Below are 17,744 nucleotides of genomic sequence, written 5' to 3'. Positions count from 1 at the left end.
CCCGAAAGAGGAAAGACTGTGGCATCGCCCTTCACATCTTTGAAAAAGGCATACTTAGATTTAGCCGCTGGGGGAACTTCGTCCTCAATCACCAAGGCTGTGCGGACCGCCCGAATAAGTCCAGGAATATATACTTTGGACTTAGCATCAGCGTCCTTAGTATGGAGAGGTTCCTGATCGTAAGGATCTAGAATCTCCCCATCATCAGACGTCCCTTCGTCATCCTCATAAGGAGCGGACAGAGACGCCACCGGCCTTTTATGAGACCGCATCACAGACTCCCCTTGCAACACATCCGACAAGTGCTGTACAGAACTCGTCAGGGAGTTAACCCACGCTGGCTCCTGAGAACCCGGGAGCGGGGAAATAGGGAGACTGTGGGGTACCACCAATTGTCGTGGGAACCCCTGCATGGGTGACGACACCACAGACTGCTGGGACAAACCCATCGGAGTAAACGCGGGCTGCGGAGCTAACTGGCCCACTAAAGCTGTTAACGCCTGAGCGAAACAAGCCCAGGGCGGCTCCTGTACCGGTGCTGTAACCGTAATAGGCCGCGCCATGGACAAACACTGCCGGCAAAGGCCCTCCGCGCTACCCTCCCCCTCCGCTAACGGTACTTTGCACGTGGTACACTGTAGCCGGAGGGGAAAATCACTTTCAGACATGATGGCACCACGTATGTGACCTCTCTCACCAATTAAGTATTAAATAGGCGAGAGACCACCCTGCAGCACCGCACCGCAAGGGCTTTAGCAGAAAGAACAGGGACAGTAATAAAGCTGACAGTTTAGAGAAGAAAAGATTACAGGCAGCAGCGCTAGCACAGTCACATACAATGCAGAAAAATAACAATTCCTGCACTAACAGCGCTGATCACTCAACTACACAGACACAGGGCCTGGTAGGACACAGCGCTGCATACACAGACCTGACCACAGCGGAGGAGAGGTATGCGGGGGGACCCAGACCACGATGCTTCCTTCCAGCGCTTACAGCAGCGTTCACCATGCGTTCTGGAGAAGATGGCCGCCGAGGAGCAGAGAGGAGGCTGGCCTGGGGGAGGAGCGCTGCCACAGGACCAGTCGGCAGCATGCAGAGAGGGCTGTGTGCAGCGGGGGAGGCGCCGGCTGTGAGACAGGGAAGGCGCGCTCCCCTGGCATGCATTTAACCCCTGGGACGCCGCAGCGCTACCGCTCTGCTGCGGTCCGCTGTCCCAGGGGGTAGTGGAAGCGCAGGTTGGTCGCCTGGCTCCACGCTGCAGCCAGTCCCCAGGGAGCACCCTGCCTGGGGACTTAGGACCATGTGATCAGCGGGGACCCACCGCGGGACCCCGCTGCTTACCTCTGTCCCCCTTGAATCCGGCCATGGTCCGGAGCATCTGGGGTCACCGCTAGCTGTGACCTCAGACGCCCACCAGCATCCCCGGATCAGTACCGGCGTTCTGGTACCGGCGGGGTGTAGGGAAGACAGCATGGACGTCAGGACTGACTGTCCATGCTGTTCATCCAGTTGTGCAGCCACAGCTGCATGAAGAATAAGCTTCAGGGGCTCTTCTAGCCCCCACTCCAACAGGTGCACCCGACTCCGGCCGGGCACCAAACTAAACTGAGGTGCCTTGGCTCGGGGGCGGGGTATAGGAGGGGGACCTAGTGCATCCTGGGAGGCTGAAAGCTTAACTCTTTGGTGCCCTGCGACTGACGTCACACCTATACCCCAAGGTATCCTGTGGATACCCTATGGACCCTGAAGTAGAAAGAATAATACACTGCATTATGTACTCAGGCCTCATTTAATAGTCTGCGAGATGTAGGTAGGACGCAATTCGGGCTAATTATCCCTTATTATTGAATATTATTCAATATATAATTATTATTCAATATTACTGAATATACATGAACACTGTAAAAATGTCCAAGGAGAATATAAATGCTGAAGCTAGGTTCACACTTGTACAATCATACTTTAGATGCAATTCTTCATACTATTACACAAATGAAAGTCCCGATCAACATGCAGATTAAAGGGTAGACATCTTTACAATCTAATGTGCGATCCGTGATCCTCATCTTTCTTAATCATCTGCTGAAAATATTGTGACTCTGTGCACTCTACAGGTATCTGGCTTCGCTACAGGAGCAGCACTGGCAGAAGCTTTGGACATAACGGTCATTAGCGCTTACACACTTTCTGGTTTGTCCGACATTACACCATCACATCTGATGAATATTATGATGCCCATAAAACCAGATCTTCAGACACAATTCAGTGCTAACCCGGGTCAGACCCGTGGGCAGTGGATCTCTTCTGCCGGCGCTTGGAGATTACATCATCTATAAGCGGCGGGAAATGCCCGGGTCAGACCCGTGGGCAGTGGATCTCTTCTGCCGGCGCTTGGAGATTACATCATCTATAAGCGGCGGGAAATGCCCGGGTCAGACCAGTGGGCAGTGGATCTCTTCTGCCGGTGCTTGGAGATTACATCATCTATAAGCGGCGGGAAATGCCCGGGTCAGACCCGTGTGCAGTGGATCTCTTCTGCCGGTGCTTGGAGATTACATCATCTATAAGCGGCGGGAAATGCCCGGGTCAGACCCGTGTGCAGTGGATCTCTTCTGCCGATGCTTGGAGATTACATCATCTATAAGCGGCGGGAAATGCCCGGGTCAGACCCGTGTGCAGTGGATCTCTTCTGCCGGTGCTTGGAGATTACATCATCTATAAGCGGCGGGGAATGCCCGAGTCAGACCCGTGTGCAGTGGATCTCTTCTGCCGATGCTTGGAGATTACATCATCTATAAGCGGCGGGAAATGCCCGGGTCAGACCCGTGTGCAGTGGATCTCTTCTGCCGGTGCTTGGAGATTACATCATCTATAAGAGGCGGGAAATACCTGGGTCAGACCCGTGTGCAGTGGATCTCTTCTGCCGGTGCTTGGAGATTACATCATCTATAAACGGCAAGAAATGCCCGGGTCAGACCCGTGTGCAGTGGTTCTCTCCTGCCGGTGCTTGGAGGTAACATGATCTGTAAGCGGTGGGAAATACCTGGGTCAGACCAGTGTGCAGTGGATCTCTTCTGCCAGTGCTTGGAGATTACATCATCTATAAACGGCAAGAAATGCCCGGGTCAGACCCGTGTGCAGTGGTTCTCTCCTGCCGGTGCTTGGAGGTAACATGATCTGTAAGCGGTGGGAAATACCCGGGTCAGACCCGTGTGCAGTGGATCTCTCCTGCCGATGCTTGGAGATTACATCATCTATAACCGGAGGGAATGCCTGGGTCAGACCTGTGTGCAGTGGATCTCTTCTGCCGGCGCTTGGAGATTACATAATCTATAAGCGGCGGGGAATGCCCGGGCCAGACCCGTGTGCAGTGGATCTCTTCTGCCGGCGCTTGGAGATTACATCATCTATAAACGGCGGGGAAAGCGGATCAATCCATGCTGCAAACGGGACCCGAGTTGAAAGTTACTTGACCCGCAAATCTAACCCTGACCCCTTATACACTGAGCCGCGAAGCGTTATAATTGTGGTGTAGTTTCATTTTCCCTCATTCCTTTTATCACAGTGCACAATAGTGTGTGTATATTTAGTCTTTGCATTAATAAGATGTGTGAAACTGTATATCTTCTAATTAGGACAGTCCTGTGTTACAATGACAAGCTCTGAAATCAGATCTAATCTTTGCTAATATTTATTTGCCTGGGGGAAGGTGCTGGAAGGTAGTCTGTGCCAGCTGTCTCAGTGTTTCTATTGTGAAAAGCAAACAACATATTTTTTAAGGCTCAGTGAAATTAATCAGGTTACATAAGAATATTTTGTTAAAGGTATGATGCTTAAATATTGTCTACACACTACAGGATAACCAACAAGGCAAATACAAATGACTTTATGTAGATAAATACCTGACCAAATACAAAACAGTACAGGGTGACTCCCATTGCCCAAACATCCAGAGCCTGCAAACAGAAGGTAATAAAACAATTATGTTAATGTGCTAATACTGTACACCTGCCATACAGGATTTACAATACATGACTTCGTATCCATGGTAACTGTCCTGCTCGTCCCACTCAGCACACATATGTCACTTACCCATAGATCTTAAACACAAGATGAAAACTGGGGTTATATATGCAGTGCTATTTTTCAGCCGACACTCAGTTCCTGAAGCTCTCAGTAACTGTGACGGGCCAAAATTAATTTTTCATAAGATAAGTTTTATTTTAAAGGCTCTTGAGTGCCTTCTTTTGTAAATACTATATATATATTAGGGATGTGCAGGCTCGGATAGGTTCGAGTTTGCACGTTGAGTTCGGATTTTTCCCTCCAAAAAAACGGAACTCAGAAAGAGGCAAAACGTCATCTTACATGGACGAACATCATCATTCCTGGACAAAATAGATTTTAACGTATTGGGTTTGATTTTTCGGGGGGCGGTATGTATGTGTCAAGTGTTTTAAACATCGCACGTGGTCGCAGCAGGCTGTTTTATAACAGTTTTTAAAATTGCTTTTTTTCGGCACGAAAATATACTTTCACCCAGTTTTAACGTACCTCCAATTTACGTGGAATAGTAATTTCCTGGGAAAAAAAATGCTTTCTATCTTTTTTCAATGATTTTTTTTTCCCAAAAAAATTTGCACGGTCGTTTTTCGACAAAGTACACAACTTACAAATTTTTTTTCTGGTAATTTATCATTGGGGGAGAGTCCAAAGGTTTCTGAAAGAAATCCCCACATTTTTAGACAAAAAATAGGGATTTTGCATTTTTTTTTCTCCTGGTCTGGGATGGAGAAAACTTTTCTCCAGTTTTTTTTCGCCTGTTGCCGTTTCCACCTGGTTTTTTTTGGCAAAAATTTCGCCTTTTTTGGCGGAAAACGGACGTTTTTGACAATGGCAAAAAAACCGTCCGTATGGTCAGGAACATGTTGAGACCCACTGACCACATGTTCCTTTCTCCCTGTTTACCCCATCTGTGTCAGACCTGTTTGTCTGCCCAACTCCTTTAGAATGTAAGCTCTCACGAGCAGGGCCTTCTAGCCTCTTGTTCTTCTCCTTACTTATACTTTCATCTACTCCTCATTTAGGCACCTAACAATTGGTTGCTTACGCTCTGTTGCTCATTTCAGTGTTATGATCACTAATGCAGCAATGTGTATAAACCATGTCTTTATCCTGCACTGTATAGAACTGTAAGTCACTGGTTTCTTGTTCACTTATTTGTCTATGCACTTTGCGGAACACTTGTGGCATCATATAAATAAAGGATAATAATTATATATATACACACACACATACATACATATATCTGTACATACATACACATACATAGGTTTAGAAGGCTGATGAAAGAAGAAAAAATTGTAATGAAACGTTGGATCTATACTGCCGCTCCTTAGTGTCTATCACACCCATCAATGTGATAGATTTCATCTACACAATATTATTACATTATTACACAGGAACATTCTTTGCAGTAGAGAACCTGCAACGTACCTTTCCTGAAAATATCCTGCTTGTCTCCAACAGGGTCTCAGGAGCCATGAACGCTGGTGTTCCCACTGTGTTAGTCAAAAGAGCATCTGTTCCTTCAAACTGGTTACTGACCCCGAAATCTGCAATCTTAATATGACCATCTTCCCCCACTAAGAGATTGGAAGGTTTGATATCACGATGTATAATCCTCTGATAATGCACTGCAAGGTAAAGACAAAATGATTTTATGAACTTTTTCCTGCCAAACAAAGTTTGACATTTTGGTTTTTAACCATGTACCATTTAAAGTAACTTCTGGTTCACCAGCTTTAAGAGATCAACCTGTAGCACTTCTGACCAGGAGCCATTTTCCATTACCCAAACTCAGCAAACAAACTGTAATTCTGTTCCTAGTGGAATGTGGGGACTGAGGGCCTAATTGAGACCCGAAAGCACTCCAGGGCTTGCGGCAATGAGACCCTACCACAAGGCCCTGATTCAGAGCCGGACGCTCTGAATCAGGGCCATCCCTCTTGTTTTTAGAGCGGCCTCCTGGCCGCTCGTATAGCTGTGGGTGACCCCCCACAGCTATAGCGAGCGGCCAAAAAGATGGCCGCGATGGTCAAGACCATCGCGACCATCGGGCTTGCGACGAGACCCTTGTGGTAGGGTCTCGTTGCCGCAAGCCCTGGAGTGCTTTCGGCTCTATCAGAGCCGAGAGCACTCCCACTGACATCACTTGTGATGTCAGTGGGGCCGGCCCCAGACGGTAGGCGTTCCCATGGGAACGCCTCCGTCTGGGCAGCCACGCCCTCGGCACGCCCACCAAAGGGGGCGTGCTGTCACTCACCATCGACAGCACGCCCCCTTTGTAGGCCGTCGCTATCCGGGTCTCGTGCATGCGCACTACGGAGCCGGCTCCCTCGTGCGCATGCACACTGGGCGCTCGCCAGCAGGTCTGAATTAGGCCCTGAGTGGGATGAACGTTGGGACGATCTTTCACACTACATAACTGTAAACAAAAAGAGGGTGTACAGCCACACAGAGCAAAGATTACACCTTCTACTCCCTCTGTTCATTGAATAACAACATCATAGATTCGTGTAGGGAGGTGCACAATAGAATATGTATAGTAAAAGTAAACAAAACAAAGAAAGTATTCTCAAATTGGGCACAATATCCTATATAATATACATATTACAGTAATAATCTTCTCAGATCTTACATAGGGACAGTGCAGTAATTAAATATTTATTTTTAATATATCCACTTAAACTACTTATTTGAAGCATGAAAAATATAGTGTGAATATTAATGCAATAATCAAGAAAATAAATGGTAACAACAATACTCCTATCTCCTTTATTTCTCTGTTTCATGTTATTTGTAAAGCCTTTAATATGAGGTCAGATCTTGACACAAACAATGTTCTATCTGAGACAACATATATTCTCTTATTATTCTGCGGATTTGTTAATGTAACCAATCATTTATTTGTTAGATTGCTCCCTTCCCTTGGCACAAATCAATCACTGAGATACTATAAAGGGTTTGTGTAGTTATCCCCATAACATGAACAATTATGCACCTAGATGTTTTTTTTTGCCAATTGTTCAGGAGGTGTAATTCACCAATTATGTATCTCTTGTGCGTCACACCTTGAAGCAGAATTTCCAATAAGAAGTTTCCATTGCATTAGTCATTATTTGTATCTCTTTCTGTAGAGTCTATAAGGAGAGATAATATCCGTGGCCACATGTATAGCGTCATAAGACTGTTTAATTTTCAATAAATTTGTTACACCATTACGACCGGAGTAATTACTGCTGTGTCTGTGATTCTCCAATGCCGTTTACTTATTATATATACGGTTGTGTTGAATATTGTCATGTAAGGCACATTAATGTGTAACACTATTCCTTTAATGAGAATATACTCCTAATACTAAAGGTATAATACCACTGCCATGTAGTGTACATAGCCAATAAACATATATTCATTCGCTGATGAGTGTCTTACCTGTTCCCATACAGGCTTCAGTAAATCATAGAGTCACTCTGTAAGACAATCACCATTTCTAAACCACGGTTTCTTAAACTTGGTCCTCAGGACCCCTGACAGTTCATGTGACAGAGTTAACAACAAATACACCTGAGCACAATCTAGGAGATCTGGAAAACATGAACTGTTATGGTGCCCATCCACTAGTAGATGCGGGGACGATGGCACGATTACGACATCGTAATCATGCTGTCGTCCCCCTAGGGGTGAAGTGCATACACTGAACGTTCAGACGTTCAGTGTATGCAGATCAATCATCCCCGAACATGGCAACCTGACGACGGTCGTCAGGTTGACCGTCATGTTCGGGCGATGATAGATGTTAAAAACGACCAGCGGGCATGCGCAATGCTGGTCGGTTTTAACATTTAACTGCCCGATTTGCAGGCGATTACTGAGCGATTGCACGATTATGATGTAATCGTGCTATCGCTCAGTGTAATCGCCTAGTGGATGGGCACCTTTAGTCGTCCTGAGGGCTGAGTTAGAGAAACACTGAATTAACAGACATAGAGCTACAGTTTCTGTATCTCTCAAATGCTGTTTGTTCTTGATAAATAAGGCTATATTTAATGTGCTATAGTATATTTGTGCATAATGTTATACCTAAAGGCTTATTAGCTGCTGCTAGGGTAGTGCATGTTATTAAACATATATATTACTGAAAGTCAGACTTTTCCATAGCAGTTCTTGTGTGTCAATAATTCAGACAGCTCTCTGAGACAGCCCTCATCAATGTCATTATTCACTGTGTAGCGACTTACCCCAGTTAGCATTGGTATTGTGGTATTATTCATTGTCATTGCTATCCTTAGATTGAATCTAGCTCGGGCCACATATATAAACATCGGCTTCCCAGATTGTGCAGAATCAGGTTGGTATTGAAATTCCTACAGAGTATCAGGAGAGACTCAGCTATTCTACATTAGGGAGCACTCTGACAGCGTGTGTGCTGTCCTGATACATGTTTCGCTATGTGCTTATTCATAGGAACGACCTGCATAACTGTTCAGACCTTCTGTTGCATAGACTGCATGTGTGCATTCCAGTGAGGACACACATTTGTGAATTAGTAGCTCCACCAATGTGTTAGTGAGGCAGTCTCATGCTGGGATGTAATCAGAATCCCGACGGTCACAATACCGACAGCGGCATCCCATCGGTCACAATCCCGACGGTAAGGATTAGGGTTAGGCGCTAGGGGGAGGGTTAGGCTGCAGGAGGGCAGAGTTAGGGCTAGGCTGCAGGAGGGGAAGGTTAAGGTTAGGCTGCGGCATGGGACAGTTAGGGTTAGGCTGCGAGTGAGGTGGGTTAGGTTGCAGTAGGGTTGGGGTAAGGGTTAAAATACTTACCACAATCCGTCTGGAATTTGACTGTCGGGATGTCGCTGTTGAAATTATGACCATTGGCATTCTGACAGTCGGGATCCCCTTATGCCATGCTAGTGGTGAATCTACAGTTAACCACAGTCTGTACTGTGCAAGGAACAAGTCCTTTAAGGCTTCTTCCTTAATGGACATAATTTCATTGTTTTTTTCTAGCTTGAGTGGTATAGTTTTAATAGTGTTCTAATATTGTAGATCTCGTGTTAGAATAAAAAGCTGTAATTGGACATGTAAGGTATTTGTCATAGAATATGTATTATGGATGAGTAGGTGCAAGGATACAAAGTTTTTCTTTTCTACACCAAATGTGTTTTCAAAATGCATAGGAATACTATACTGTATGTTGTTTTCTGCTTGTTCTTAATTTTATGCAATCAGTGGTACTCCAATTACAGCTCCTATAATATCCTGAGAAAGTAGCTGGTTTACAAACGGAGAGCCACAGATCATGCAGGCCTATAATATGAAAGAGGATAAACTCACAATACTCAATTCCTTTAATCAAATCCTGGAAGTGAAAACGTGCCTGGTCTTCTGTTAGTGGCTTAGTAGTTGGTATATCCATCACTGGCCTAAAATAAACACAAAGTATCAACACATTCAATACAGAGTATTTCGGGACAATATCCTAAATAACTAGAGGGATTATAATCACTCACTAAGTCAGTTAGTGGGTCCATGAATTACACATCGTGGAGGCTGTCATACGGTGGTATGAACCAAAACTCAGCCTATAAATTCCATTACTTGTGACATCATTTTTAAGTCATTTGATACTAGTTAACGGGAGATGTGGTCAAAAACCCAACCATGGGGATTCCGGCGGTCAGAATCTCGACAGCTGGAATCCCGAAGGTAAGTAGTTGGGTTAGGGGGATAGTTAGCATTAGGTTTAGGCACTAAGCGGGGAGGGTTAGGTTTAGGATGCGGGGAGGGGGGTTATCTTTAGGCTCTAGGAGGGGAGGTTAGGTTCAGGCATTTTAGGGCTAAGGTAGGGAGAGGGTTAGGACACCGACCAAAAGGTGTCGGTATTTTAACCCTGTTGGGATGCCGTCGTCGGGATTATGACCGCTGGGATCCCGAGCGCCGGCATCCCGTACCCATCTCCTGGATAACTAATAGGCTATCTCCCCTGTACTTAGGGGAAAGGTCTTCCATAAGAAGAAAATACACTCTTATTAGTGTGTGTGTGTGTCCGTTCAAAAAAATAAATAAATCCACAATAGATTATGATCATTATCATCATAGTTTATCTGCCATAGAAGCCGAGCACAGGAAAATTAACAAAATATGAACTGAATAAAATACAAGCACTAAAGGTGCAAGAGAAACGCATGCTTCAGTAAAAAGCAATGCAAGATCATTGTATTGTAATACTGACGTATGGACATCCCACTAGGCTGTTTTAGCAGGGAGCTGCACTCTGCCAGATTTCAAAATGGCAAAATGCGCCCTGCCTTTATGGAGGTGCCCTGTTTAAACAGCCTGCCGGGTGCTGACCCCACCCACGGGCCGCAGTGTTCCACGGGGGGGAGTTGCAGTGCATGCGCTCAGAATCTATTCCCAGTGATGTGAGAGCTTGGGGACAGCCTAGCATGTCTGTAAGTGCTGGGCACACCCCCAAGAGTAATGAAAAGGGGGTGCTTTTAAGGATTCACCCCCTATTCTTGTGACCACACCCCCTTTTCGGTGCACGCATGAGTGCACTTTTTATGGTCTGGCACCCTGCCCAGTGCTGGACCTAGAATGAACACTACATACCAGTGACGTGTGGTGAGGTAAATGGTTGGAGAGGCACTGGCTAGTATCAGAGACAGGTTGCAGATACATACAGTCAGGTGCATAAATATTGGGACATTGACAGAATTTTCATATTTTGGCCTCTATTCACCACCACAATGGCTTTGAAATGAAACAAACAAGGTGTGCTTTAACTGCAGACTTTCAGATTTAATTTGAGGGTAATTACATCCAAATCAGGTGAACGGTGTAGGAATTACAACGGTTTCTATATGTGCCTCCCACTTTTTAAGGGGCCAAAAGTAACGGGACAAACTAAACAATCCTAAATCTAACTTTCACTTTTTAATACTTTGTTGCAAATCCTTTGCAGGCAATTACAGCCTGAAGTCTGGAACGCATAGACATCACCAGACGCTGGGTTTCATCCCTGGTGATGCTCTGCCAGGCCTCTACTGCAAATGTCTTCAGTTCCTGCTTGTTCTTGGGGCATTTTCCTTTCAGTTTTGTCTTCATCAAGTGAAATGCATGCTCGATCGGATTCAGGTCAGGGGATTGACTTGGCCATTGCATATCATTCCACTTTTTAGCCTTAAAGAACTCTTTGGTTGCTTTTGCAGTATGCTTCGGGTCATTGTCCATCTGCACTGTGAAGCGCCGTCCAATGAGTTCTGAAGCATTTGACTGAATGTGAGCATATAATATTGCCCGAAACACTTCAGAATTCATTCTGCTGCTTTTGTCAGCAGTCACATCATCAATAAATACAAGGGAACCAGTTCCATTGGCAGCCATACATGCCCACGCCATGACACTACCACCACCATGCTTCACTGATGAGGTGGTATGTTTTGGATCATGAGCAGTTCCCTTCCTTCTCCATACTTTTCTCTTCCCATCACTCTGGTACAAGTTGATATTTGTCTCATCTGTCCATAGGATGTTGTTCCAGAACTGTAATGGCTTTTTTAGATGTTGTTTGGCAAACTCTAATCTGGTCTTCCTGTTTTTGAGGCTCACCAATGGCTTACATCTTGTGGTGAACCCTCTATAGTCACTCTTTCACTCTTATTCACTTTGACACATATACATCTACCTCCTGGAGAGTGTTTTGGATTTGGCCAACTGTTGTGAACGGGTTTTTCTTCACCAGGGAAATAATTCTTCTGTCATCCACCACAGTTGTTTTCCGTGGTCTTCCGGGTCTTTTGGTGTTGCTGAGCTCTCCGGTGCGTTCTTTCTTTTTAAGAATGTTCCAAACAGTTGATTTGGCCACACCTAATGTTTTTGCTATCTCTCTGATGGGTTTGTTTTGATTTTTCAGCCTAATGATGGCTTGCTTCACTGATAGTGACAGCTCTTTGGATCTCATATTGAGAGTCGACAGCAACTGATTCCAAATGCAAATGTCACACCTAGAATCAACACCAGACCTTTTACCTGCTTAATTGATAATGAAATAACGAGGGAATAGCCCACACCTGTCCATGAAATAGCTTTTGAGTTGATAGTCCCATTACTTTTGGCCCCTTAAAAAGTGGGAGGCACATATAGAAACCGTTGTAATTTCTACACCGTTCACCTGATTTGGATGTAATTACCCTCAAATTAAATCTGAAAGTCTGCAGTTAAAGCACATCTTGTTTGTTTCATTTCAAAGCCATTGTGGTGGTGAATAGAGGCCAAAATATGATAATTCTGTCAATGTCCCAATATTTATGCACCTGACTGTACATGAACCTGAGGATTCATGTGGGCATGTGGGTTTGGTGTGTTTTGATCAGGCATGTGCGGAAAAGGTAGACAGGGGAGGCAGTGCCTCACCTGCCATACACTTTTTACTCCAGAGTTTTGACTATAAAAATTATTAGAATAATACAAAGAAAAAATATTTTCTTTAAAGTTTTCTTATAATTTTTATAGTCAAAACTCTGGAGTATACCCAAGTATGACAGGAAAGGCACTGCCTCACCTCACCGCTGCATACTATGTGCTGTATAAATGGAACAGAATTAGCAACAAATTGTATAAGTACAGACAGTACAAGTTCACAGCTCCAGATAGATACTTACCTAAAGTGTACAATTAGCAGAATTATGTAGAGAAGACAGTGGCGTCACAAAGTGGGGTGCATGCCGCACCCGGGTGTCACCCGCCGAGGGGTGACACCAAGGTGCAGACTCCCCCTCAGTGACAGGAGGCGGGTGCTGCACTCGGCTCCTGACATTGTGAGGGAGCCGGAACTGCAACCACAAGGCAGTCCGCACCTCCCCTCCTGCACACCCGACTTCCCCCACCGGTAAAAAGAACGGGACCACTAGGTTCGGGCCGCGAGGCCACGCCCCACTGCCTGCGAGGCCACGCCCCATGTCGCGAGGTCACGCTTTATTTTTGGCATTGCGCGGGCACAGCGTACCTATCCTCCCGGGTGACACCGCGGGGAGGGATGCCACTGAGAGAAGAAAGGAAAGAGGGCCCTGCGTGCACAACCTTACAATCTAAAGGGTATATGGGTGGATACAATAGGAAGAACAGAGCAGTAGAGGAGGACAGAGATTAGAGAGTTAGAGCAAGTTGAATAACTGGCAGAGGGGGGCAGTAGAGGTAAAGTAATATCATAAATAAAGTACAGAGAAAATAAAGATGGGAATACATAGGACCCTTTCTGACCACCAAGATGCTTGTGGCATTTGGTCACCCATGTGTAGAGCCAAATTGAAATAAATATGGATATGTGGCATTCAGGTAGTGCAACCAGATCACCTATAGCCTGAAATGTGGCCTATTAGTGAGGATGGAAGATGACACCACACAGGCTGATAGCGGCAATTTTCTGACATGTCAACAATAAGCCAAGCAACTTTGATGATCAGATTATTATTGAGCACCATGCTCATTTTAGAGCTACACCTGCTGCAATATTGGGCCAATTGGCAGATATATAGTACAGCATGACCACCTGTAGGTCTCATACTCAGCACAGGGAAATATATGTCTGGTTTGAGCAACATTCACCAATGGACCACATGCAAAGCAATGAAAACAGCCAAGACCAAATGCACCCAGGGCACGGGGAAGGGCCCGGAGATAACAGGCCCTGTCTTTTCCATGTCTGTATTAGCTATCACAGACTAACAGACAACAGTTCCTGTGCTATCAAAGCATTTTACATTCTACTGGCAGTGTTTTATGATGCTAGAGCCCTGAACTGTTTGATGGTTGATAAAAGAGAACAATAAGTGTACAGTAATCTGTACTCTGCTGCATAGAATATATAAATACTAAGCAATCTCATGACAAGGGATGAGAAAGGTGAATGTTACGAGCAGATTGTTATGTATTTTTAGAACAGTTTGCTTATACATGCTATTTTTGATACAGAAAAGAGAAAATGCTTTTCCAGAACACCATGGCAGTCCAGAGGTTAAGAGGAACACATCCCACTCTTGCTATCTGTGCTGTCGTCAAGGTAACCACTAACTAAACAGACTGACTTGGTGACAGCTGTAATGTGTGTCAGAGAAGGAAATGGCACATTCATTCTATAAAATTCACCAGTTTCTTCATTTCTTCTGTTTTGGGCCTTGAAACAGTGATTTTTGCCACCACACAGAGCGCAGAGTTCTATGGGTGGCAACGTCACTCACGCACTGTCCCTGTATCTGGCTAGCAGGGTGACCTTGGAACGGCACCCTGCAACTATAATCACAACTGCAGTGCCGACCCGGAGCGTCCTCTGGACACTCCAAACGGCAGACTGCAGCCATAACAGGAGAGCGCTGTTGTTCCGGTTGCTGGCAGCCCCCCCTCCGTTGCATGATACAGTATCATGATGTCATGTGATGAGGGGGCGCGGCCGGCACTGGGCGCCATAACTCAAAGTTACGATGTGACAATGATGATCACATACTCTGGTTGGTTTTAATCCCATAGAAATTTTAGACTAACTTTCTGTGTGACAAATAGTTACCCAGCTAAGTAGCTCCCAATGGAGATAGGCTGGAATTTCCTGACAGTACATATTTTTTTGACCAAAGAAATAAACAGATGGAACAAATATCATATTATTGACAATGTTGTTATTGGTAGAAGGGGATGCACACTACATAGCCAAAAATATATATGGACGCCTCCTCTGCTAAATGTGTTAGACCATTTCAGCCACACCCAACAAATCAAGCATACAGCCATAAACATTAGCAGTACAATGTCAGTCAGGTGCTGCTAGTGCTTAGACTACAATCAGGTGTTGTGATATTTATAAGAAAGCATTCAGTCATCCATTAATGACGGTAACATCTGGGAGATTGCATTATTATTAATATTTTTTAAACAGCCAGAAAAACATGTTCAGCTTCCCAGTGGCGGTAGTTAGGCCTCGGTGCCCGGAGGCAGCGATATCCACTGCGTCCCCCTAAATTCACACACCTGCTCCGTCCGCCCCACCCCAGCTGAAGTTCGGAACTTCATCCCCGGACTAAGCGCTGCACTTGTGATCGGAGAGCTGAGAGGGAGCACAAATGAACTTGAAGTAAGGCACAATTTCCAGCAATACAGGTTGTGCCGTGTTGCCTCTGGCCTCCAGCCTGTCTTAACAACTGCGCCAGGAAGGGACTCAGGGGAGCGTGCTTTCTTCCTCTCAGGCTCCTTCCTCTGGCCACCCCCACTCCATATTTGGCACCTGAGGCAAATGCTTCCATTGGCTCCGGGAGTTCCGACTCTGCAGTTTCCACTCTCCAGGGTCGAAGGAATGATGTCTAACTAAGGGGTCTATTTACTAAGCAGTGTTAGAAGACAGAGTGAAAAGTGAAAGAAAGTGATAAGGTGCCAGCCAATCCGCTCCTAACTGCCATCTCACAGCTGTGTTTGAAAAATGACAGTTGGGAGCTGATTGGCTGATCCCTTATCACTTTTCACTCTCTCCTAACACTGCTTAGTAAATAGACCCCTAAGTCTGCTGCTCAGTTTTCAACAGCTGTGGTATTGTTCAATTTCATTTTCATTGGTTTCTTTTGGATCCTGGATACAAGAACATGAGGACATATGAAGCTTTAATTCCCACACTGACCACAGACCTTGATAGTATTCTAAATTCCATACTGCCCCAAGCCTGTAAAGTAAGCATCCATTGTGCCAATTTCCCATTATAAGGAACCCTGCCCGATTCAGATTTGCTGGAGTTAACCACTGTAGTACACACTGGAGCGATGTCGGGCCGATATGCCGTTTTGTAACAACATATCACCTACATCGCTTAATTTGTACACATGTTTGCATGCTCCCCAGCGACGGTCACTGGGTTTGATGTGCTGCACATCAAAGCTAACAATATCGCTAGCACCAAGTGCATTTTAAATGAATAACGTAATGGTGGTCATTCATTGAAGTCATCCAATGTGGACGCAAAATCACTCTTTACGGGCATTCGTTCTGATGTTAGAACGAATGCCCGTCGCTCCAGTGTGTACCTAGCTCTAGTAGCAAAGCAATAAAGTAACTTTGTACCTGGGTAAAACCATTCTGTACTACAGGTGGGGGAGATGTAAAATGTGAGAGAGGTGTCTCCAAACCCAAATCTAAATTGCTGTGTAAATATAAATTTGTCCAGCAATTGTGTGCTACAAGCAAAATCAGTCAGTATTTACTCTTCTGGCAAAACCGATAAGTGTATTTCCACCCCTTGTTTTGCAACAGGCTTTGTTCCAGGTGCAAAGTTAATTACTTTTTATTTTGCTCTGCTCCCAACTCAGAATCAGCCCCTAAATAATCATCTGGAAAATATATTTTAGATGTTTGTTCCACTGTGACTGAAAGTTAACTTGTTACATGCATATGTGAAAGTGAAACGACTGTGAGTAAAGCCCCCTATACCACAGCAATCAATTGGGGCAATTCCCCATTTTGCAGATGATTGTGTAAACAAATCTGCAATGTATGGAGTTCACAGATCACAGATTCCGACCAAAAAGTGATTGGAATTGGCGAATCAGGTTGTCCAACATAGATTTCACCGACCAATCGTGGCTGTAGATTGCTAGTGTTTGGTAACAATCAGCCGATTAGCCAACCGTTACTAGTAAAATGATGGGCCTTTCAAGACTGGCAGTTCTGTCTTTCCTGAAAATGATCTGAAAATCACTGTAATGTATGGGCACTGATTGGTGGATTGGGGAATCTTTTGACTGTAGAAAAAAAAAATCAGAGTCTGTGAATCGTTTTTTTTTTGTGATTTCTGATATAAGAGCCCCTTTAGACTGCCATAGGGCCCAGCAGATGAAGCTAATGATCCTGTTACCTGTGTCTTGGTGTGAATGCTTCAGACTGCTTGAAACAATTTTTTGATCTTTTCTTTTGGGAGAAACTCATCCCCTAAATCTGTGCAGACTAAAGGGGCCTATCCTTTACCAGGAGGTTTTGGTCACATTGTTCACAGAGTCGAGTAATGGATAGCCGGCAAGGACCAGCGATGCGCGTGCACGCTGGGTCCTTGCCGTCCCGACTATCTACTGAACATGCCCGTCAACCTGACAACGCTCGTCAGGTTCGGCATGTTCAGGGATAGGAGGTCGGGCTCCTTCACTGAATGACGTTCAGTGAACGTCGTTCATGGATAGGAGGTCGGGCTCCTTCACTGAATGACGTTCAGTGAGCGCCATTCAGTGTGGTGTCCTCACCTCGGCGACCTGAAGGTCTGAACGCTAGACGTTCAGACTTTCAGGTCGCCTAATGGATAGGCCCCTTTAGAACCTCAGAGCACTAGACTGAGCCAAAGAAATATTTGGGTAATTTATTTTGCCAATCAGAATGCGTAAAAGTGTTTGGTGAAGCTGTTTAATAAGCTAGTGCTGGGTGAAATATCTGGGTATATGCATTATTTCAATTAACATTAAAAGGAACTTTCCTGGTTCCATGGCTTTCATTATGGAGTTTAAGGACACTATCTTCATTTTCAATAGTGAACGCAAAACCAAAAAAATATGTTGCAACTATTTTACACAATGTAATGGATAAACTGCCAAAGATGTTGTCTCATCTTTACTATGACATAGTCAGAAATATTGGATATTTTGCCATTTGAGC

General features: G+C 45.0%; 1 protein-coding gene across 3 annotated transcripts in view; it reads right to left on the bottom strand.

The window, feature by feature from the left end:
- The window catches only part of CAMKK2 (calcium/calmodulin dependent protein kinase kinase 2), a 134,226-nt gene that overhangs the window by 27,750 nt on the left and 88,732 nt on the right, over positions 1-17,744 (bottom strand). For all 3 annotated transcript variants that reach the window (XM_088449186.1, XM_088449187.1, XM_088449185.1), the window contains exons 9-11: positions 9,408-9,496; positions 5,500-5,699; positions 3,906-3,959 (exon numbers count right to left, since the gene is read on the bottom strand). In XM_088449186.1, coding sequence (XP_088305312.1) covers positions 3,906-3,959; positions 5,500-5,699; positions 9,408-9,496 — 343 coding nt within the window. The remainder of the gene's footprint in view (positions 1-3,905; positions 3,960-5,499; positions 5,700-9,407; positions 9,497-17,744) is intronic.

This window comes from Taudactylus pleione, unplaced genomic scaffold (assembly GCF_031769625.1).
Source record: "Taudactylus pleione unplaced genomic scaffold, aTauple2 ptg000479l, whole genome shotgun sequence".
Classification (NCBI taxonomy): Eukaryota; Metazoa; Chordata; class Amphibia; order Anura; family Myobatrachidae; genus Taudactylus; species Taudactylus pleione.
This window is presented reverse-complemented; position numbering and strand designations above follow the sequence as displayed.